Raw genomic sequence first — 22777 nt, forward strand, 5'->3', positions numbered from 1 at the left:
GCAAGCAGAGGTAGAAAAGATACAAATGAGGTGGTGTCAACTTTAACAGACAGATATAAACTAATATGCATAAAGGAAGTCATCGTTGAACAAGATGGGTTGTGTTCATGCCAAAAACAGAAACACAAAAAAAGATATGCAAATAATACCCATTCTGACTGAAATAAGAGCTGTTAATAAGGATTGATGATAGTGTAGGCAACATTTTAGAAGGTATAATCTTACTAGAACTTAAGCAGACAATTTCTGATCCCCTTATTCCAATCTATTCAACTAGATATCTTTGTGCTTCTTATTTCTTTAGTCCAGTAAGGTGCAATGCATTTAATTTTTTGGTTACTAGCTTTGGCACTATCTGATATTCCCTTTAACTGCCACACTTGCTCCATAACTCATGGAGCATAAAATAAAATCTTGCATTCACTAGTTCATTTTCTCAGTTGACCTGCAGCTGCAGTCAACAGTCACAAACCTATCCAAACACAGGCATGGATTTCTTTTTTGCTAAGTACAGTTTTCCAAGATGCTGCTTCTCTTATGAAGCTGCATGCATTGAGAGTAACTTCGCTTGAACTCTTTGGATCCCTTAAGAGTCCAGGCCTGCATTCCTGTTTTAGGTCAGATTCTAACCAAACCTGACAGGAATTTGGCCTCAATAGTTTCCACAGGATCAAGGTCTGGTTCAGTAAAGGATTAAGCCTATTGTTGCTTACACATACTGCCAGTAAGGGACCTTTCCTTTTCTCTAATCCCCACTCTTTGACCCAGCCTCACAGACCTTTTCAGATAGCAGTATACGTGGTCATGTAAATGTTTTTCCTTGGATGCAATCATGTCACGTTTGTTAAAACCAGTGCTAATTATGGGTAGGTTCTTCCAGACTTGTAGAAAAACTTAGCAGTTTTACCAAATGTATTTGTTTTATTATTCCTGACTGCATTTAGAATTTAGTGTTCTGTAGATTTTTGATCTTTTATATTCTCTGATGCTTGTGATTTCTGTGTTGTGATGCTGATGATTAAGTGTTAAAATACCAAAAAGAGCAGCCAACAGTACTTCTAGATCCATCAAGCCCTTGGCTAGACAGTTTACACCTCTAGTCATGTTGAAATGCTTAGTTTTCCATTCCTGTGTAACAAGTACCTGGTCTTTCTTCCCTCATCTAAATATCATTCCATCTTAAATGATGTGTGGGTTATTGTTTCCCACTCTGGTTTACTCAAGAATTAATACAGCAGACTTTTCAATTGTTTGACAACAGCGGGCAACATAAGCCTCCCCCGTGCACCCCATCTCAACGGGACTAACTCAGCTTCTGGACTGTCCAGCTCCCTGCAGTTACGCTTGGGTCATGCCCAGGTCCATCTCCACCTGTGGGAGACCACCAAGCGGCCAGACCTCCACCAGCCACCCAAACACAGCTGGGCAACACACAGCACAAATCATTGGCCTGTAGTTGGAGCAGTGGCTTATCAGTGTATACAAATATCTTAAGGGCAAACGTCAAGAGGACGGGTCCAGGCTCTTTCCAGTGGAGCCCAGCGACAGGACAAGGGGCAACGGGCATAAACAGCAACAGAGGAAGTTCCATCTAAACAGAAATAAAAGCTCCTTTACTCTGAGGGTGACAGAGCCCTGGAACAGGCTGCTCGGAGAGGTTGTGGAGTCTCCTGCTCTGGAGATATTCAGAACCTGCCTGGACACGATTCTGTGTAACCTTCTGTAGGTGAACCTCCTTTGTCAGTGGGTTGGACTAGATGATCTCCAGAGGTGCCTTCCAACCCTGACCGTTCTGTGACTCTGCCTGGCTGCCAAGCCATAGAAATTTCCAGGCAAATGAGCTGCAGAATGTGCTCTTGGAAAGGCCAGCAACCCTTCTCACCTCCTGCTGGATCTACTCCCTGGCCTCAGCAGTGGGGACAGGTGCAACTGCAATCAGCCTTCAAGATAATCAAGCATGATAGAGCTGCGCTAGCTCATTTTTCCCCAGTGCTGTCACCAGCCCAGGTCACTGATGCCGTGCCACTTGAACGACAAACCCCAAGGAAGCGTGCCCGTCTACTGTCTGGGCAGAAAGGTCCAGAAACACGCATAGGGAGGCTCCACCACTTCCAGACCTCTGCTGCCTGGAGGGGTGTTTCAGGGCTTGCTGGCAAGCTTTTGGTAGCAGAGGGGATACCCCTACCGCGTCACGATTTACTTTTTATTTCGCATTATCCTGCTCTGACTGGATTGGTAACGAGGTAATTTCTCCAGGTCTAGCCTGTTTTGCTCCTGCCGGTAACCGGTGAGGGAGGGGAGCCCTCCCCGCCCTTATCTCGACCTCTCGCCGTTTTCTCCGCCCCGTCCGGCCGGGGAGGGCGGTGACAGGGCGGCCTCGGCGGGCACCGGGCGTCCGGCCGGGGCCAACGCGCCACACGGCGGCTTCTATCAGAGCAGGGGCCCCGGGAAGGCCGGGCCGGACGCCCCCACCTCCCGCCGCGCTCAGCCGTGCGCCGAGGCCCGCCGAGGCCCCCCGGCGCCCCCCCGCCCGCCGTTAGCCCAGCGGCAGCCGGGCGGCGCAGGCGCTGCAGACCCCGCCGCCATGGCGCGCCCCGCCGGCACCGGGCGAGGCGACGTCACGCCGTGGCGTCACACACGCGCGGGCGCGGCCCTCCCCGCGCCGGTGAGGTCGCCCCACCCTCTCCCGCTGCCCCTCCCCGGCCGGCGCGTCACAGTGGCGCGTTGCCCGCCCTCCCCCCCCCCCCCCCCAAGTCCCGCGCGTGACGTCGGCGCGTCCCGCTGTCCCGGCGGCGGGGCCGGAGGAGGCGGCAGGTGACGGCGGCGAGTTGAGCGGCGCGAGCCGGCCGGCCCGGCGGGTAAGTGCCTGACCGACCGACCGGGCGGGAGGCCGCGGCCCCGGCCCTGGCGCCGCCGCGGGGATGGGGAGAGGCGGCGGCTCCGCCGCCACCGACGGCGGCTCCAGCAGCGCCCCTCCGCCGCGGCCGCCCGGGGCGGCGCTGCCCGCGGCGGGGAGCGGGCGGGCGAGCCGGGGCGGGTGCCGAGGCCTCGCCGCGCGGGCGGGCGCCCTGAACAAAAGGCCGGCGAGCGGGGCGGAGCGGCGCGGGCCTGGCGCGGCTCCCCGGCGGCGCTGAGGGACGGCCGTCCCGGCGGGCAGTCGGGCCCGGTATTGTTTTGGCGGGGGGTGGGGGGAGCACCCGCCCCGCCCGCGGGGTCACGTGACGGGCGCTGGGGCCGCGGCGGCGCAGGGCGCTGCCGGCCGCCCCCGGTGCCCCGCCGGCGGGCCTGCCCCTGCCCCCGCCCCCGCCCCGCGGCGCGGCAGGGCACCCAGCAGGCCCCGGCCCCGCGGCCAGCCTGCTGGTCCGCCCGTAGAGCCTCGCGGGTCCCCTGCGCCGGGCCGGGGCCCGCCTGCGGCCGGCGGTTCGGCCCCGGGGGCGGTTCGGCGGCTCCCCGCGCTCGGCCGGTGCGTGCTGCGGGCCGGGGCCCCGGGGCCCCGGTTTCGTTTTGTTCGTTACTAAAATAGGTCAGGAGCATTAGCTGCGGCGGCGTCACGCGTGGCAGAATCCCCTGACCGACCGAGCTCAGCGCTTTAATTCTTAGACCGATGTGCAGCGCTTTAAATGATGGTGCGCTGGCCGTTGTCACTCGCCTTTCAAAATGTCATTGCCGCGGCTGGCGTGCCCCGCTCGCTGTGAGGAGCTGCGTGAGGCTGGGGTGGGAGTCGCACGAACAGGCGCCGGAGCCCAGCGCAAAGCCTGGAAAACCAAGTAACTGGTGTTTTTCACTGGAAGGGCTTTTGTTTTCTTTGTGGTTGATGGCCTCGGCTCAAGTGTTGGGGTTGCATCCCTTCAGAATGTTAAAATGGGACATGAAAATAGGTCCAGCTTGTGGTGCAATACATGTTGCCACCACTGAGAAATTATTACAAAATACTTAGTAAATACACGTTTTCTTATACAGATGGGAGAATCAATGTGGTAAAATAGTGAAAGCCAAATAAAAGCGTGGGGATTTAAATCTTAGCATGACTTTTCTGTGATACGAATTGAAATACCGTAGATTTTGATAATGCTGGTGAAGTGTGCAAGTGTACATTGAAGAAGTACAAGGAGAAGTAGGGAGTGGAGTTCTGAGATGTTCTGCTTTCATCAGATTTGTAACACTAAAAATACAGCCCTCCTGCTTTGGTATCTGCTGTCTCTGGACAGCAGGGTACTTAAAAATAGTTCCTAAAGCATCTCTAAAAATGCATTACCAAAAATTACAGTTTGTAGTAGTGTTGAAGACACAGTGAAATCTGAACATCGATTTGGTCATTCTGAGTAAATCTTAAATATTGAATGTTTGCAATAACTTACTTGATAGTCTTGTGTGGTTACCACTGTAGTTTCTTTCCAAGTGAATCAACATACCAGTTGTTTAAATTGCTATAATACAGAATATGTATGAGTGAAAGAAAAAGTTCTGTTGTTCTTGTTTCCTTCAAAAAATATTGCGTCAAGTAGATGTAATTGAATTGCCATTTATTTAGAGAGCTGGAACTGCAGTATTTTTAAAGGCTGTTGAATAGTAGATTCCTGGAATTAGTGGGGGAGAATCGTTTTGTTGAAGTTGATGCCCACCCCCGCACCACATATTAATCAAGTCTATATATATCTGAAGAAATGTTCCTGTACTTCCTTTGTTTCTAAAGCATTGATCACTTTAAGATGAACTGGTTTCTAATTAATTTTCCACACAATAGCATTATATTTCAGTGAGAAACTAGTATTTTGCGCTGTTAAATAAATTGAAATAGGCTATATGCTTGAAATGCAAATTCAGTGCTTCAATTGTAGCATAGGAAAACCACCTCATTTTGAATAAATATGTAGCAGTTCAGTACTGAAATGGTTGACTGTTCTGTTCTGCACTTGACTATTCCCCTGTGATTCAGTTCATATTGTGCATATAAGGGTTGGGGTTTTTTTATTGATGTGTAATAGCAAAGGATAAGGTATGACAGGCCTCATCATAATCAGTATTTCCTGAAGATATTCTGAGTTTAAGAAGCATACAGAAAAGTAGATGAGAACAGGAAACAATGAGGTTATTTATCTGTAGTGCTCTCCAGTGCCCAGGGACAGGGTAAAAAATAACTGATAGGCTCAGTACCTTGAGCTGATAGTGTATTGACAGTAGCAGATCTTCAGATGGGAGAGTGATTTATTCCCCCCTCCTGTTTAAAAAAAAACAAACAGCCACCTTCCTTCTTCCCACAGTGTTTGGCTCATAGTGACTTGTAGGGAAGGGCAGAATTCTGGGGTCCTTTTTCCCCTCCTGCCCCCCCAATAATTGAGTTACGAGTTAGGGAGCTTGATGGAAAAATCCAAGTATTTAATTGCAGAAGAGCATTTACTCTTTTTGAAGTAATACTGTAGCTTCTGAGTTTTCTATGGGGGGTGGGGTGATGATGATGAATTTGTGATAGCTATTTTAGAGTAGTCTGTACAGAGTTGCAGAATTTGTGAGAACATCTGTCATTTGCGATAAGACTCAAATAATAGACACTGGGCTGGTTTGGTTAGAAGCTGGTGTTAGCTGAATATAGCAGTGGTTTGTTCTTTTTTGTTTTTAAAAAGCTAAGCTTTTACTTGGAAGATTTCTTAAGACTGTAGGTAGCACTTCATCAACATTTAGGAGCTGGCTTCTTACATATTTACGTTGTTGGGATTATTTTTGTTACTGTTGCTGTTTTTGTAAGGAAATAGGAAAGTGGGAAAAGCTGTGTTGGGTCAGATAGTTTACTTGGGATCCAGTGGGCACATTTGATGGAACTGACAAGAAATGGTTTCATTCCATCTTGGTCTAGTAAAAGCTTGACATTCTTCTTAAGAAGAACCTGAAATCATTGTGGGAGATAGGTCTGGTAGGAAGTCCACAACTTCAAAAGTTTCAGGTTGCGTGGAAGAAGCGGATGTGACTTCTCCCAGCAAGCATTCTGAGAGATTTTCAAAAGGACAAAAAGAACAGTTAAATACTGGCAGAGCCTCCATTTGGGAGGGGATGTTGCCCAGTTTCAACGCTTTCTTCCAATCAGTGGGATTGTCTTTCATCTGTTGCATCTTGAATGAAAGATTTAAAATCAGTGTGTGATGATAGGATACATGGATTGTGAGTGTACACAATGAAGGGATACTTGCAAGTTGTTGTAGATAGCGTAACTCCTCATACTACATGCTTTTCTAGCATAGACAATTAATTGCCAACTATAGGACACAGCTCTTGCCCACTTGGCTTTAAAGGAGCCGTCATTGGCCAGGAAAGGGGGTGTGTGTAACCACAAGTGTCTTTTAGCCCATTTACTAAAATTTTCAGAACTGGCTTATTAAATAAATAACAATGTCATGAAATGTAGAAGTTACCTGAAGTCAGTTTGTGAACTAGCTCTTCTTAAGAGCAGTGCAGCAATTAGAAAGTTGCCTTACCATAATCCTATAATTACGCCCTAAGTGGATTCTTCTAGGTATAATTACATACCTTGGACATGTGCATGCATTTTTATTTCCTAAGAAATCTGTCAGAAGTGACCCAACTTTTTTCTCCCATCACCACCTAACTTTTGATTTTATGATGTGCTACCTCTAATAGTGTATTGGGAGAGGTAGTAGACTGCAAGAGGTAGTAGATAAAAGGCTTCAAGTGATACCTACAGAAATAACAGAAAAGCCAGCTCCTAAAATGAAGGACTGACCACCACACCCACAGCATCCAGTTTGTTGCAACCTTCTCTTTGATCATAGCAAACGTAGTATCTTTTCTGAGTAGATTAGAAGAGCCAAAATTTTAATGGTGATTGCAGCTCTTGGTTTCAGATTGATGTGTGAAGAAAGGGGAAGCTGCTAGAACGATGAGGGGAGAAAAGGTGTGGATAGGCTTGTTAATTTTTGCATTTTTCCTTAGGAACTCTTTCTAAAAATAGCTGCATGGAACGTTACATGGAGCTCAGCTATAAAGAAAATAACACATTTGAGTGATGTGTCTTATACTGAAGTCATCTGAACATTTCACTCTGATGTTAGTAATGAAAAATATTCAATCGTTCGATGAAGGACTATAGCACAGAATACTATGATACGAAATGCTCCATGCTCTTTCAGGGACATACCGCTCCTTGACTTTACTCTTACACGTCTGCTCTGCACTGTATTTATACAGAAATGATTCTTTCCTTGAGCAAATTGAAATCCAAGACCTTACATTCTTGGGTCGGCTTCAGATCATTCCTGTATGTAATGTTTTGCAGCAGCTGGAAATTGTAGTTAAAAATGCTTAAGAATCTTGAAACCTACGGCCCAGAAGGAAGATATAAACTCCGTAGCTTATCAAGTCTTTTTACAGAGGATTCCCAAATACTTCCTGTAACTAAGGGTGGCCCTTTTAGGCCAAGACCTTCATGTTTAGGGTGTGAAAATGGGACAGTTGAAATCTTGATGTTCCCCTTCTCATTGAGATTGCAGATTCATACTTCGCTACGGTAGAGTTATTTAAGTATTTGTTAGACACTTAATTGGTTTCTAGTGATTGCGATGTATTTGTGAAACAGCTTAGATTCTGCTTGATGACATATGCAAAATGTATTGTGACTGATGTTACCTGTTGGCCTGAAGAGGGGTATATTACCTCAGAGGTGTGGAAGCTGGGTTGCATCCTTGTCCACTTTTTCAAAGATCGCATGCATTCATTCCATGAATGAACCTCAGAGCCTTTCAGCACTTTATAAAGAAATAAAGGAAGATCCTAATTATTCCTTTTTTTGTTTACCTTGTAAAATATCAAGTCTAGGTCATAGAGTTTGGTTATAAGCCAGTATGAGGACATACATACGTAGATTTATAAATAAAAGTGCTGAACGCTTCTGAGGTTCGTTCATTAAATGAATGCACGTAATCTCTAAAAAAGAGGACAAGGATGCAAGGCTCGGAGCTACAGGCTGCTTGAAATATGAAGGACCTAGGGGAAATCACCTGTTTGCATGCCGTTTTCTCTTCAAGCATTTGATATTAGTCCCTGTTAAGAGACAAGATGACAAGCCTAGATAGTCCTTTGGAATTATATGATATTGATGATTTTATGAACAGCTTTAGGAAGCCATTGTGACTTTTTAAACTCTCTGAATATAAGGAGTAATTTATTAGAGATTAGATTTGCATAAACGTAACATGCTTTTAAGTTTGGTCTTGTTTCTCTTTTTGTGTACATGGTCATTTTATGGAAATAAGCTATTCACTTAAAGAAAATTGCCTTTTACAATACTTCAGAAAAAGATAATTTGCTTAAGTAAGACATCAAAATAATTGACATCAAAACTGTGGGCCAAAATTGATAAGTGGAAAAAAATAATTCTGATGCTATTTTTGTTGAAGATAGCCTGCAATCAGGTAAATGAAATAATAATTTGTTTTCTGTAACGGGACCATGGCATTGTGTTTTGCTTCCTCATACCTCTGTATGCAATTGTAATGGTGATATTATTTGCTTTCAATTAGCTTGCAGAGAAGCTGAAACACTGTAGTGTACCATTGGGCAGGACAAGTAAGGAATGAGCCAGCCTTGGGGAAGAGGACCTGCCGTCCTAGCTGGAGACATCTGAAGAGAGGACATTTTAGTCTTGTGGCATGCTTCAGTAGAAATTACTCAGAAAAAGTAAGCTGCTTTTTTGTTACTGGGCTTATACTTGTCAACCCCTTGACAAGACTGCTTAGTTGCAGTTAGAATTTGACCTGGAGTTTGAAAAATTACTCCACTTTGAGATTGAGATGGTTTTGTGGGGAATTACTTTTTGTTCCAGTAGAGTCATAGAATGCCTGGGGTCTTTTCATATAGATTTATACTTTACCTCTTCCATATTTTATGTGTTGATGAAGGCGCTCTAGGCTGCGCACCCTAAGCTTACAAATTAAATAGATGTTTTAATATTAAAAGATTAAGAAAATCCACAAAAGGATAATAGAGAGCGTGGATCTGGCAGGGTTGTGGACTAGCACCTTTTCAGTTGGCTTTAGGCTTTATTTATGTTAAAATGCAGTATTCAGATGCTTATTTTTCCCTTATTTATACCTGAATTGAAGATCTAAATACTTCAAATAAATTTATTTTTAGAACTTGTCCTTGAGTTTGATAAATTGTTAGCCTCACTAATCAATAATGTAATTTTCCCTGTTACCAGAATTGACTTAAGGGAAACCAACCCTCCAAGAAACCAGAGCTTTACTCTTTGATATCAGTTCTAATATGCAGCTTATTTTGATTAAACCTTGTTCTAAAATATTACTCCTAATTGGAGGAAAAATATTCTGTGATTGGTTTTTAGTTCTTAATACCATGAAGTTACAGTGAACATAGGCCTAGATGTTTTTCCTCCTTTCTGAAGGATTACCTCTTCAATAAAAGTCTACATACACATCCTCATACCAGCTTATAAACAAACTCTATGACCTACATTCGATACTTAAAAAGGTAAACAGAAAGGGATTAATTAGGATCTTCCTTTAGAAACAAAAAGTGAGACAGCATTGCCTTAGTTGATATGAATCTTCAAGTGCATAATTGTCCTGCATTCTGAGCACATGCAACTGCAGTTGTGCTTATCTTTTTTATGTTTTATGTTGCTGTGTAGCACTAGCTTAGAGATAAGGGTTTACTCCTCCAGCTGTATTCATTTTACACATAACATTTTCATCCGAGTCATTAAAAATCACATAGGAATTTCAAGATAAGGCATTTACTCCTTTCTTTCATTTATTGTCTCACTGTAGTAAGGAATCAAAGAACCCCCAAATTAATGGGTGACCTATTGAGCATAGTTCAAATGTTAACGTTTTTGTGCTTTCAGTGAACAGGTGAGGAGGTTCACTCTGCTTTTAGCTTATGAATAAGTTAGTTTATGGTATCAGAATTTGGTTTGTCAAAATGCATTGCGTTCTTAACCCCAGCGTTGCATTTTAATCCCCTCCAAAATCTTAATTACAATACGCAACTAACTGTATAGAAGTTACTTATCTACAGGTTGTTTTAATCCTTTTTTTTTTTCACTGAAAAGGATAACCTTAAAAAAGTATATTCAGGGAGAAGCAGCTTCTTGTAAAATTGTAGCATGGAAGTAAACATCTCCGCTGCTGTGCCTTTTTGCACAGTAGTATCTCATTATAGGAGCACTTGAAAATTCAGATCCTTTACCTCAGCTGTGGTTAGTGCAAATTAATCAATACATGGATTTCTCTTCTAATTCTTCTGTCGTGAGATACTGGTTGGGTTGTATTCATAGGTATTCTGAAATCTCAGTAGCTTTTCTTCTCCTCTTTTTCTAGCAAGTTTCTTATTATAAACCCCTAGTTTTGGTGTAAAATTCTGTTGCAAAATACAGCCTCAAAGATGCGAGGAAAGAAACGTATTCCAGCATTATTAGCATGGATCTTGTAGATAGATGTTTGTACAGTGAAAAGACTTTTACCAAGTGGTAGGTAATGCTCTGTCTGTATCTGGCATGCTGATTTAAGAGCTAGTATGCAGATTTGTCTTTAATCTCAGAGAAAGAAATTCAGATATGAAACTGAAACATAGGTGGATACAATTAATGTGCTACTTCAGGAAAAAATATTTGAGCAGTAGAGCTTTTACAAGAATGATTTGATAAAAAAGGATTAGAGGCATTGGTCTTTCAGGAGGAAATTGTAGTGATAGAAGGGAACAGACAGCATACAGAAATAAATTTTTAAGTAAACAGCACTTAATACATTATTCTAAAGATAAATACAGATACTGAAGCATAAATATTTTTTTTTGTCAATCCCAGCAATGTATTCATAAGATGTTTAAAGCAGTGGAGGCTTTTACAGTAACCCTTGGCGTTTTCTCTTAAGGTAACACATTCTGCTAGAAATGTGTGCAACACTAGAACAGGCCATCCAAGGAGGCTGTGGTATCTCCATCCTTGCACGCTTCAAAACAAACCTCAGCTAGACAGAGCCACAGCTGATAGTATTGGTGGCACTGTCATGTGGAGGAGACTGGACTACATGACCTCTAAGGGTCCCTTTTGGCCCACATGCACGTGTTACAGTTCTGCACAAACTGTTCCTAGGTGCTTGTACAACAAAAACTACTTTCACTGAAAGGGTATTTTGCCGAAGCCTCCAAGTTCCTTGGGGATTTAAATGAAAAAAGGCACCTCTTTAAGCCCCATACCCCAAATCCCATTCTTCACCCTCATTTGGTATCTGGTGTTTGGTTTTGATTTCTAATAAATAAAAACATGAAAAGAAAACTACCATGAAACAGACTGTGAAAAGATTCCCATGGCAAAAATGTAGTTGAGAAGGCATTTGCAAATTTAGACTAGAATTTTCAGCTACTGAAATCCTACACAACACCAAAGTGACACAGTTTTACATTCCCTGTTCTCTTACAGTTGGTTACAAAACCATCTTTAATGACAGAAATAAGATATGGCCAGAAAAGGTAAAGGCAATGACTTCACAAACTAAGCAAATCAGTTGTGTGTCTTCTGTGATACACTGCTCCTTATGCTGTGCTGCAGCGATTCCTTTTGAGATGCACACGGCTACATCAGGCAGTTCACTTGATGCTTTTGCCTCAGTTCTCAAATCTGGTTCTTTCTGCATTCCTGTGGTTGTTCTGAGCCCAGTTGGAGGGATGGTATACCATGGTGTATGGGGACTAAGAAACAGTGGAAAATACTTCACCCAGGTGCTGCTGCCAGGCATATTTCTTCTGTGGAAGCCTAGACTGAGGTACTGTTTAGGCAGTCCCTTAATCAAACGAGTTACCACCAGTAGTGTGAAGAGAGAGTGTTTTAAGTTCAGTGTTTGCAGCTGTATCACCTCTTGAGGAAAGAACTATAGCTTCTTTAAATTTCCTGAGGAGGCTCTGAAGTAACTGGCTGGCTGGAGGTTCATTAATCAACACTACTTTAGACAAAGAATAGAGGAAATTCCAAAATTTGCTTTCTGACTTGGCATGATAATGGGCTGAAAATTAAACAGATGAAGATTGGTCATTAGCAAAATAAATTCTCCCAGTACCCTATTTAGTCTGTCAGCTCAGGAAACGGAATGTTAACCTGTCAGTTTCTTTGAGTTGAGCTTCATAAATGATAACTTACCTTAAGGTAAGAGTCTCATTCTGTGGATGTGGAGGTCAAAAGTGATGCAAGGTGCCAGTTTAGATTACACAATTAGCTGATTTAAATCTGTCTTTGATCCTTTGCAGGATGGCTGGCTGTGGTGAAATAGATCATTCGATCAACATGCTTCCCACAAATCGGAAGACAAATGAGTCGTGTGCTAATGCAGCACCTTCCCTGACAGTCCCCGAATGTGCTATCTGCCTGCAAACATGTGTCCATCCAGTAAGTCTGCCTTGTAAACATGTTTTCTGCTATCTCTGCGTGAAGGGAGCTTCTTGGCTTGGGAAACGATGTGCACTCTGCCGGCAGGAGATTCCAGAGGATTTTCTTGACAAGCCAACCTTATTGTCACCAGAAGAACTCAAAGCGGCAAGCAGAGGCAATGGAGAATATGCTTGGTACTATGAAGGTAGAAATGGTTGGTGGCAGTATGATGAACGTACCAGCAGAGAGCTGGAAGATGCCTTTTCCAAGGGTAAAAAGAGCACTGAAATGCTAATTGCTGGGTTTTTATACGTAGCAGATCTTGAAAATATGGTTCAGTATAGGAGAAACGAGCATGGACGCCGCAGAAAAATAAAACGGGACATAATAGATATACCAAAGAAGGGAGTGGCTGGGCTGAGGTTGGATTGTGATGCTAACACTGTCAACCTGGCAAGAGAGAGCTCTGCTGATGGTGCAGACAGCACACCGACTCTGGGGGCTGCAGCTCTGCAGCCTCTAGCATCCATTTCTGCTAGGCCCCTGCCGTCACTAGATGGTCAGCTGGTGAGTCCTTCAACGCCATCGCCTGATGCAAGTAATTCTCTAGAGAACTCTTTTGCCCACTTGCAAATAAATGGAGACAGTATGGCTGAAAGGAGTCATAGGGGAGAGGGAGAAGAAGACCATGAATCATCATCTTCTGGTAGGGTGCCAGCCCCCGACACCTCTGTTGAGGAGACCGAATCAGATGCCAGCAGCGATAGCGAGGATGTGTCTGCCCACATTCAGCAACGCCCAACCTCTGTCCAGCAGAGACACTTGAACGCAAATGCAAGCCAGTCAGGAGCAGATAGACCAGTGGGAGGTGCTGGGGTGGTAAACACAAGTGTAAGATCTAGAAGGCCAGATGGACAGTGCACAGTCACTGAAGTGTAAATCTAGAGCCATGTGATTAAAAACTCAGTCCTGTATCTGTAAATTTTCTGTCCACATTGGCATTGCACTTAAACCTAGCAGTGTGTTTGGTGGGAGGGTGGGGTGAAGGGGAGAAACAGATTTGGCCTGTTTAACTTAAGTCTCTTAACATGTCTCAGCTGGAAGACTCTAACTGTAGGAAACTGGGTTGTCCTGTTAGTGGTTTGAAAGCTGCTTAGCAATGCCCAGTTTTCTTGGAAACGTCTTGTGTTTATTTTGTAGCATTTTCCCCTTGGAGATACTCAATCCCTTTTTGGCCAATGTATATCTACTGTACAACTTGAATTGTCTTCATTATCTGACTGTTGCATTAAGTGTCTTACTACTTTCTGCATGGATTGATGTATGAAAAGAACACTAAAGCAATGTGGGAGCAGGCAAGATGTTGGGTGTGAGCAGGATGCTTCATTTAATGTGAGGAAATAGATGTGAGTTTGGAATTAAAATGTGTTTTTACTAGACAAGAGCAATCATTTACCTTCCTTCAATGGAAATGTAAAAATGCTGTTAACTTTTGTTGCAAATCCTTACCTATATACACTCTTCATGGCATTTTCACTGGCTTTGCCATCTAGTCCTTGTAGTTTTGTTTTTGAGGTCTTTCTTGATCTGTCTCGTTTTTGTTACGGAATTTATAATTTAATAAAACTACATTTTATCAGTAATCATCTCAGATAAGTCTCCAGTTTAATTGACCTTCACTGGAGGAACTTTAAAGAAAACTATCATGAAGCAGCTTCCCGTGTTTGCCAAAAGGGAGGACTGGCTCTGGGTGGTATCTTGATGTTCTTGCATCCCTGACTGGCTGTCTCTCAAAACCAACACTGTAGAAATATGTCTTTCTACTGAAAAATCATGAGTTTCAGGCGTCACACTCACACAAGCTTTAACGGTCACTTCTCATCTGAAGAGCTGATCAACGCACTTCAGTGTTACAGCAGGCAGAAGTACCACACACAGCCTTATTTTAACAGCAGAAATGCTGAAATAAAAGAGTGTAAGGAAGTTATCAAACCTAACCCTATAACAAAGAACACTGATGTTAAGGACTGCATTGCTGTTCCTCTGTTCTTCACAGGAAAACTAGTCGCAGCCTAGAAAAGGTAGTTTTGTGCTTGTATTAGCAATCTTCCATAAACTGACTTCTGTGTATTAAAGAAGGTTAGAAGCCAGATCTTGAAAAGCACAGCTTGTCTTTTCTGTGTATAGCAGTTGTTGTATAATTTCTCAATTTGAAAAACAGCATTAGTTGATTTATGGACTCAATCTTTAAAATAAAGCTTATACTCCAATTCTTAGTATATGTATCCCTGAATAGAAAGGGACAGTAGCTGATACATAGGTAGTACACATCTTCAGACAAAAGTTGCTGTAGCAAACAATCATTTGAAGGGAATTAAAAGGGCCGATTTATAAAAATGGTAAGATTTAAACTGTAATGATGGCTGATAGCTCTACTCTTGGGCAAAGCTGTGCCAGCCCTCCAGTTTGTTTCCTCTGCCCACAGATGAGATCAGTCAACACAGAAAAATGCAGAGGAGATTAGGATGGAATAAAGAAGATTTCCTTCTTTCTCAGCTAGGAATGGATGCTCTTGCTCACAGATTTTTACTGTCATCTTCCAGTTCCATAAGGAGCATGGACTTAAAGGAAACAGGATGGAATGGGGTTTTTTTTTGTTATTTGCCAGCTGTCTTATTTCTCTGTTTCGAGTTAGCACACACAGTGACTCTCATCAAAGTCTGACTTCGTGCTGCAAAAGCTTTCAGTAAGAACACTTCTGCTGTGTGCACACATTTTACTTCATGTGAGGGTATCTGCTGTTGAAGAAAGCAAGAAGCAAAATACAAGAATTTGACTTGTTAGATACATCATTTCGTTATTTTCTGCCCAAATAGTCTACAACTACTTTTCAGTGATTATTCTTGGAGGTTCTTGACCAAAGTAGGCAGACCTCTTTAGCTAAACACCCGTGGTGCTGCTTTTGGCTCCTGCTGGCTGACTGCAGCTGTGAAGTACTAAAATTATTAAAGTACTAAAATTAGTTAAAAGTAAGGCTGGTGAGAGCTTAATAGCCAATCAGCAGAGCGGCAAATGCACTCCCCAAATCAAGCTAGCAAAAAGTAGTAATGGGCAATTCTCATATTTAAACCATTACCTTCAGTAGGAGACATCTTCTCCGTCAATTTTAGCTAAGCCACAGCCACATGGCATTATGTGGTTTTCTGTAACGCCATGCATTAAGTAATTTTCAACTTGTACAGCATAGCTAAGAGAAATGCACCGTGGAGCAGAATGGAAAGAAAAAAGGAAATTAAAATGCTATAAAATATACAGCACATCTTCATTTCCGGAACAGATAACCACAGATACAGGAATCCTATGTCATGGTAAAAAAACCCCAAAAACCCATGATGAACCAAGCATTGAGCAAGAACATCCAGCTTACCTAGATTGCCCGTTGGGTAAGTGTACTTCTGTCAGCAGCAAATACGATAAAATATCTATATGGCTAATCACCAGTGATCACCAGTATCCAGCCTTCAGATACTGGGTGCAGAATCCATGCCCCCATCGAGCACTCATGCTGTCCTGGGTCACAGGAAAGGGAGTAAGCCAGGCATTGCACAATGTCATAGGAAATCTAGCTCGCTGAGGGGGGAGCTGGCAAATGAGCCCCTAGGAAATACAAAAGCTAGCACGCCGTTTAATTAGGAGACTGGGAGTATATCAGTTTTGAGGTTTCTAATTTATTTTGTGCATTTAGTGCTTGCTTGTTTTTAGGTCATTTCTGAAAGGGCACAAAAGCTGAGATAAAGCTTACAGTTTTTAACAATTGCAAAGAAAATATAAATGCTTATCAGCTGCTGGTTACAGGTGTTTGTTGCTTTAAGATGATAAGCAAGTATTCTATGAAATAAAGCATTCAGGTTTTAAATTGGTAAAATGGGATTCCATTTCATCTCACTCAGTCTGGATCTCTTGTCCTAGCGCTAATGGTAATTTAGTTAGGCTTGTTTTCATACAAAGGGCTGTACTTTTTGAACAGAAAAGAAACCAGAGAATATGGTGTTAGGCTGCTCACAAAATCCTTGATCAAAACAAACACCTATAATTATCTTCAGAATCTCCTGTAGCTATGTGTGGTATATTTGTGATTCCAACAAAATTAGTTTCTGTAACCTTTTCTGAAACTTTTCCAAAAGTGCCTTACTCAGTGGGAGTTAATTTGTCCTATTCTTAGAAGCAAATGTTGGCCTTTGATACAAACTGATGAGGATGCCTGGGGAATGCACTTGCTGAAAGGAGAAGCAAGCTCATTGTCTACAAGTGAAAATGGAAAGAGGTCCCCAATATGTGTACATGCAGAGTTTCACTTACTGGCAGCACAGGTCTAGTTCAAAACATGCAAGTAAAACAGATTCTGCTTCCCTGCTACAAGCTCCTCCCTTTTAAATATATACCACCCAGCGCACAGAATACACTGAGTCTTACAGCCTGTCACCTGAAAAATAAATAAAATCATTTATGGGTCTTGCTCAGGTTCTAAGCAATTTTCACACCCATTTTAAAAACATAACCACAGTGTTAGTAATGGCAAGTTTATTCTCGTTACTAGCAAAGACATAACCAGTTGCCCTTTAAAGCACAACTTTTTTGACTCACAACAACATGATGTGCTGTTGCTTCAAAAAGTTTGATGAATGTGGACTGGAGTGTGCTTTGTAGGTTCAGTGATGCTGGCAGTCTGGAATCCCTTGTAAGTCTTGGGGAACTTCATGAAAAGCAGAACAACTTCATTAGGAAATGGTCAAATTCTGCCTGGCTATATTAAAACATCTGTACTTCAGAAGTAGTGGGTTTTGAAGTCCTTTAGAGCATGGGACAGAATTCAGCTGCACAGGGGACTAACTGAGCTACTGGAAAAAAAGGGGCTGGGCAGGAGGAAAGAGGCACAAACCAGAGCGCTACTCTCTCCTCGTGTTCCTGTTCCTGACTCTTCTCTAACCTGGAAGTAAAAACTTGAGTTATATTTTTGGGGAACAGAGATTTGAAATCTTCCTCCAGCAGCAGCTTCAGCTGTGTAGGCAAACACGCAGGACCAACAGGGCAGAGTAACCCCCTATTCCTGCCTGAGGTGCCAGCTCAGAACACATCTCTTTCTTCAGCATTTCTTTTGGTTGCTTCAGGCTATACATGCTCCCTGCTGCGAAAGCCATATAGTAAAACATCTCCAGCAGAGCACAGCATCTGCTTGAAAGCTGCAGAATTTTAACAGGCAATTCAGGTCTAATTCCCATCATTGATCTGTCCCAAGATCCTCACAGGTGTGTACAGTTACCTCACTGTCTAAAACTCTGGAATCTTGCCACACTGTAGAAACCATAACATGTATTTCCATCCAAGAACTGCCTCCTTTTCCTAAGGGATTTTGTTCCACATATCTTACGCTTGGTCAGAGTGAGAATGCATGTCAGTGGCACATAGCCCAAAGCTTCCTCCTTAATATGCTCCCCTAGAGTTATTCGGTCCTGGGCTCAGATCTCAGCCCCTTGCTGCATGTAGAGACAAGTGCATCCTAACTACCAGTATAGGAAACTCCCAGTCACGGATATGTCTGCATGTTCTTGCTCTCACAGATATTTCATTTTAAGAATAATCTGCCGAAGCAGGGACGCAGTGTCAGTTCCTCATTTCTAAAGGGAAAGCCCTTCCCACCGAGTTGTCTAATTACTTGCACAGTCACCAGCATGAAGTGCAGACTGAGTTCCAAATCTTCTGGTTTGCCCAAATATGCCCTACCAGTAAAAATACTCTGAAGTAAGACAGATCCACACACAAATCCTTCCAGAATGCTGAAGCACTCAGAGCACCCAGTTGGTCAAGGACATCCCATTTTGGGGCACGATACATCACAGCCTTCCAAGATTTCACGTAATCCAAGACTCTATGTAAAGAATCAGGTCAGCAGCTTTGCACATGCTCAGCAGCATAGGTCCAGGCTATGGGAATGTGTGGATGCATATGTAGGTTGTTGGTTCCTTGAGCAGTGAGAAGATACCTAAATACATTTGAGGACTTTAATCAGTGTCAGTGAACGAGGGCTGCAAGCTTCTCAGTAAAGTAGAAATTGTCCTGTAAAAATCACCATTAAAATTGAAGTATCATTGGATACACTCAGCAATTACACAAAGAACTGACAAGATGAAGAAATAAAACCAGTCATCTCACCATTTATCATCCCTTCCAAGCTGCTTAAAGACACTGGTCTTATGTGGGGGAACTCGGATTTTGCAGCTTTAGATGCACCTGTTTCGCAAATAAATCTCATATATTTCAAGCAATTCATTTCCTTACCAGTTAGAAAAACAAAATTAACTCCGAAGAAAATAATCTTCAGCCTCATTCCAAAAGAATTATTGTTCTATTCTCAGCACAGTATTTACCTTTACATAGTAATTTCACTAATCTCCATTCAGTGGGTAATTAGGAAGTAAAGAATGTGCCAGGGATTTCTCTGTGGTTACACACCAAATATGTCTGCCTGACATGAGCAAGAATGTTAATGCCCATTTAAATGAGCAGGTCCTTAGATGATTCCGTTTAATGCCTGCTTAGTGAAAGCTTTGTCTGCAAAAACATCAAGAACATTTCTTACGCATCTGACCATCATTTATGTTTTGGTCTTTTAAGCAATGCCTGCAAATTAGCAGGCCCACCCCATACAGTTCCAAAAATGTCCTTCTCTGTCCTTAGGGCAGCTTCCACTGGTAGCTCTCTTCCCGCTGACACCACCTTTTTCACAGCCCGAATCACGCTGGCTGGACCCTCTGTGTACTGACTCAGCCAGGCTTGGGCTTCTTCTAACGCTGCGGTTCCGTCTGAAGATGACAGCGTCTCCTCCGAGAGCCCAAGGCGCAAGGCTCCCTCGGGATCCACCCGGGCAGCCCCGCTCAGCAGCCGGAGGGCAGCCCCGCTGCCCACGATCCGCACCAGCCGGGCAGCTCCTCCCCAGCCGGGCACCAGACCCATGTGCTTGTGGACGAATCGAATTTCACTCCCAGGTGTCATCAACCTGTCAATGAAGAACAAACACGCAGAGCTCAACCCATGCACGGCTTCCGCTTTCTGCTCACCGGCACCCGATTTTCTATTTTCTCTTCCCCTCTGCTTCCAAAGGCTGATACAACTTGACAGCACTTCGACTACAGCCAGAGCTGGAGTGCCTCAATTTTTACGTCACCCAGCACCTTAGCCGCAGCTTTTTGGCACTTCTCAAAATCAGATACATAGGCTGCCACAAGTGAAGATGCTTAGTGCCCACACTGATACCTGCAGTCAGTTCTAAACAGCATTTGAAAAGAGAATTGCAAGCGGAGGGTACATTACACTTATTCACAGTGTCAACACTGCCTTGTTAATTCCTGTCTAAACCAAAAAGGGTTTTGGTAAACACCAAGCAAACTAACGCACAAAACTTAGTTCTCAAAGGGGTGGATCATGATCTTAGTACCGATCTGCACCAGGAAGGTTCTGTCAGCACCCTGGTGCTTGATTAGCACAATCGGATTTTTTTGTTGTTTTTTGTTCCGTGCTTTAGAAGGTCCTTGAGAGTTTGATTTCTAACTGCTCACTACAGCAATGCAAGTCAGGAGGAATGCTCGACTTATGGCTCACAATGTACAATAGAATTGCTTTCTATTCATGCTTACAGTGCGTAATAGAATTGCCCCCCTCCAGAAGGTAAAATCACGTTTCTCTTTTCAAACATTTCACATCTTTGCTTCTTCTCTACAGCCTGTCACCTCCCTTATTTAAGAACACACCCTAGGGCTGATTAAGCTATCTCCCCAGAGGAGCTCTGCTGCAGCAGATTGTACTGTCTTCACATAGTGTTCACACAGACACGCATTAGGATAGTAGAAAAAGCCCCTACAAATAGAAACATATAGAAAAGATGTACAGAAATAGAGCAATACTTGCTCTTTCTGAAGATGATGTTCTGTGGTGTGGTTTCATGCTGCTGTTTATAAGGCAAGGGATGTAAATTACACTTGTGAAGTAGATCAGCTTCTACTTCAAGCACTAATTGGCTTTCTGAAGATATATCTTGTAATACTGAGATCTACACACAAGTGTGTTTCCTAATAATGCAGGTTTCCATAATGAAAATACCAAGGTGAACAACTTTAAAAGGGGAAAGAAAAGGAAAACCTTTAAAAATGCAACTACTTCTAGGAACTCACTTCTCAAATCTGCTTAGTTATTGTTAATTGTAAGTTTGCTTGGTTGCTTTTTACTTAACCAGAGCACCATCAGCATTCATGCCGTACTACAAATCACCAGGGCTGAAGAGATTAGGCTGTATCCCAGACCCAACACAATGCACAAAGGCAACAGCTGACATGCCAGATTGCATGAAAGCCTTTTTGTAGAGATAGTGGAGGAAGGTTGTGTGACAAAAGGAGGAGAGCAGAGTACTGCAGGGGAGGAAAGGCTTTTAGCTAACATTATTAGCAAGTGCTTCCCAAACCCAGCAAATCCCAGGGAGCTCAGGCCTCTCCTCTCCAAAAGGGCTCTGCAAGTATTCCAGAACTCCTTTACTGGCTCAGCTCACTTTGCAATTTGCTAATACTCAGTGTCCCACTGGGAAAGCAGTAATGAAAACATTATTAAGGGTTTAATTCTAACTGTGCTGAGCACTGTGAAGCATTAACAAAGGAGCGGTCATACACAGCCAGGTATCCGATGCTAGACAGTCTGTAGGCAGTCTCCTAAGGCAGACGCCAGAGGTTGGTAAGACAATGTTGTGTTTATACATTGAATCTGAGACTGTCCCAGGCACCTGGGTTCAGGCCTTAAGGACGGGCATTTCAGGGAACATCCTGAGGGCAGTCCATGGACTTATAGGGGAAGCTGGGTCAACACAGTCTGAAGTTTGCATGGGAAGTCCAATTTTACGTTAGAAACACAGCCCATCCCTCAGCACCAACATGAAAAAAGTTGAAAACGCGCAGTATGTAGGAAAGGCTCTGTTACCCTAGAATGTCTTCACCTCCCTCTGAGAAAAATGGAACCAAACATGATGAAAGGAGAACAAACGACTGACAGCTAAACCCAGAGAGGCCATGAGACTGTAACTTCTAGAATAGGATCTCATCACGATTCACCCCTCCCTACAATGCTCCTTTGAAAAAGCTCCACAGAAAATACCGAGGTAAGTGGTGATCAGTAGAAGGTATAAAAGTAGTCTTGGACTGCCTTCAGGCTTAAGAAAGGTATCTGTGTTTTTTCAGACTTCTCAACTATGAATCCTCTCCTGAAGTCACACCACACACAGAAACCATCCATCACTGTCTTAGGTATACCACTCACTTCCAGTCCCCATGCCCAAGGAAGCAGTGGAGACCTGAGCTCAGATCTGAAGAGGCATACACTGCTGCCAAGCTAGCCCGGGATCAGCCTCTGAACATCAGCTGCAGCCTTGCATAAATGTTTCCCTTTTCATTTTATGAAATTAATTGAGTCTACCTTCTGAGACATAACAGATCCGATCTCCCATTAGATGAATTTATGTAAGAAAAGTACATAAAGCATTACTAAACCTAAAGAGGCAGACATCAAAAAGCTGAAAAGACCGAACTACTATTCTATTCCTGAGCTGTTTATACCTTATTCACCTTGTACTGGCCCTGCCTGAGACAGAATAGTAGATGAATACAAAATGAACCCCGATTTGACTCAGTATGCCTGTTTTTGTCTTCCAGGTCAAGAGAATTAAAATCTGGGTCTCCTGTATTCCAGAGGAAGGTCATACTCCTAGGCTCCTAGACACATGCCATCCCTGCCCTTAAAAAAAAAATCTGTTGCATGGCAATACTGAAAAAATATGTATTAAATGTAATTAATGTACAAAGTAACTGAAGACTTAACAAGCAGAAAAAATTTAGAAGTTTGAAGGGCAGCAAAATCCTCACAACTTAAATTGGAAATAAGAGGTTAAGGTAGGTAATATAAGCACCAAAGTGTAGCTGAAACCTTAAGAACACTTTATTTCCACGTTACAACCACAACACCACCCCTAGTAAGAAATCACAGCCACCATGGGCCACATCCAATTTTGTGTTAGTCATCCAAAGCAAACAAGAGCTACAGCAAATGTTCTTGCTGTACATTTTAAAATGTTCTCAGATGCACTACATGTTACAAACCCTCCACCTTTGATCAGAGGATTCCTTCGCTCTGTGACATCTCACTGCGCCCACAAACTACCAACTGTCACATCGCATCACATCACCAGCAGCAACGCACATGAGAAGAAAACCTTGTTTGCCATGAACAATGCAACCTAACAAATCCCACCCGTTAAACATGTATGCTTGCTTCCTCAAAGGCAACACTTGCTGT

General features: G+C 43.3%; 2 protein-coding genes and 1 long non-coding RNA gene across 14 annotated transcripts in view; 1 reads left to right on the forward strand and 2 right to left on the reverse strand.

Annotated features, from left to right (window-relative positions):
• The first annotated feature begins 2725 nt into the window (after nucleotides 1-2725).
• Nucleotides 2726-14042, forward strand: RNF146 (ring finger protein 146). 3 transcript variants are annotated; one of them, XM_037391196.1, is made up of 3 exons: nucleotides 2726-2858; nucleotides 8529-8685; nucleotides 12271-14042. In XM_037391196.1, exon 3 carries the CDS (start codon nucleotides 12272-12274, stop codon nucleotides 13328-13330), a length of 1059 nt encoding a protein of 352 aa, XP_037247093.1. In that variant the 5' UTR covers nucleotides 2726-2858; nucleotides 8529-8685; nucleotide 12271; the 3' UTR covers nucleotides 13331-14042. The 3 variants fall into 3 exon arrangements, with proteins under 3 accessions (XP_037247093.1, XP_037247095.1, XP_037247094.1); XM_037391197.1 differs by lacking the exon at nucleotides 2726-2858 and adding an exon at nucleotides 3651-3767; XM_037391198.1 differs by lacking the exon at nucleotides 8529-8685 and having other exon boundaries at nucleotides 2740-2858.
• LOC119149669 lies at nucleotides 10061-12279 on the reverse strand. The gene is made up of 2 exons (XR_005104806.1): nucleotides 12164-12279; nucleotides 10061-12029 (listed from the first exon to the last, which is right to left on the reverse strand). It is a non-coding gene; the product is annotated as an uncharacterized LOC119149669 (long non-coding RNA).
• A 1652-nt stretch (nucleotides 14043-15694) lies between the features above and the next one.
• Nucleotides 15695-22777, reverse strand: part of ECHDC1 (ethylmalonyl-CoA decarboxylase 1) — a 42082-nt gene continuing 34999 nt past the window's right edge. For all 10 annotated transcript variants that reach the window (XM_037391206.1, XM_037391203.1, XM_037391201.1 and 7 more), the window contains one exon: nucleotides 15695-19445. In XM_037391206.1, coding sequence (XP_037247103.1) covers nucleotides 19040-19445 — 406 coding nt within the window. In that variant the 3' untranslated portion in view covers nucleotides 15695-19039. The remainder of the gene's footprint in view (nucleotides 19446-22777) is intronic.

The sequence above is a fragment of the Falco rusticolus genome, chromosome 6 (assembly GCF_015220075.1).
Source record: "Falco rusticolus isolate bFalRus1 chromosome 6, bFalRus1.pri, whole genome shotgun sequence".
In the NCBI taxonomy this organism is placed as follows: Eukaryota; Metazoa; Chordata; class Aves; order Falconiformes; family Falconidae; genus Falco; species Falco rusticolus.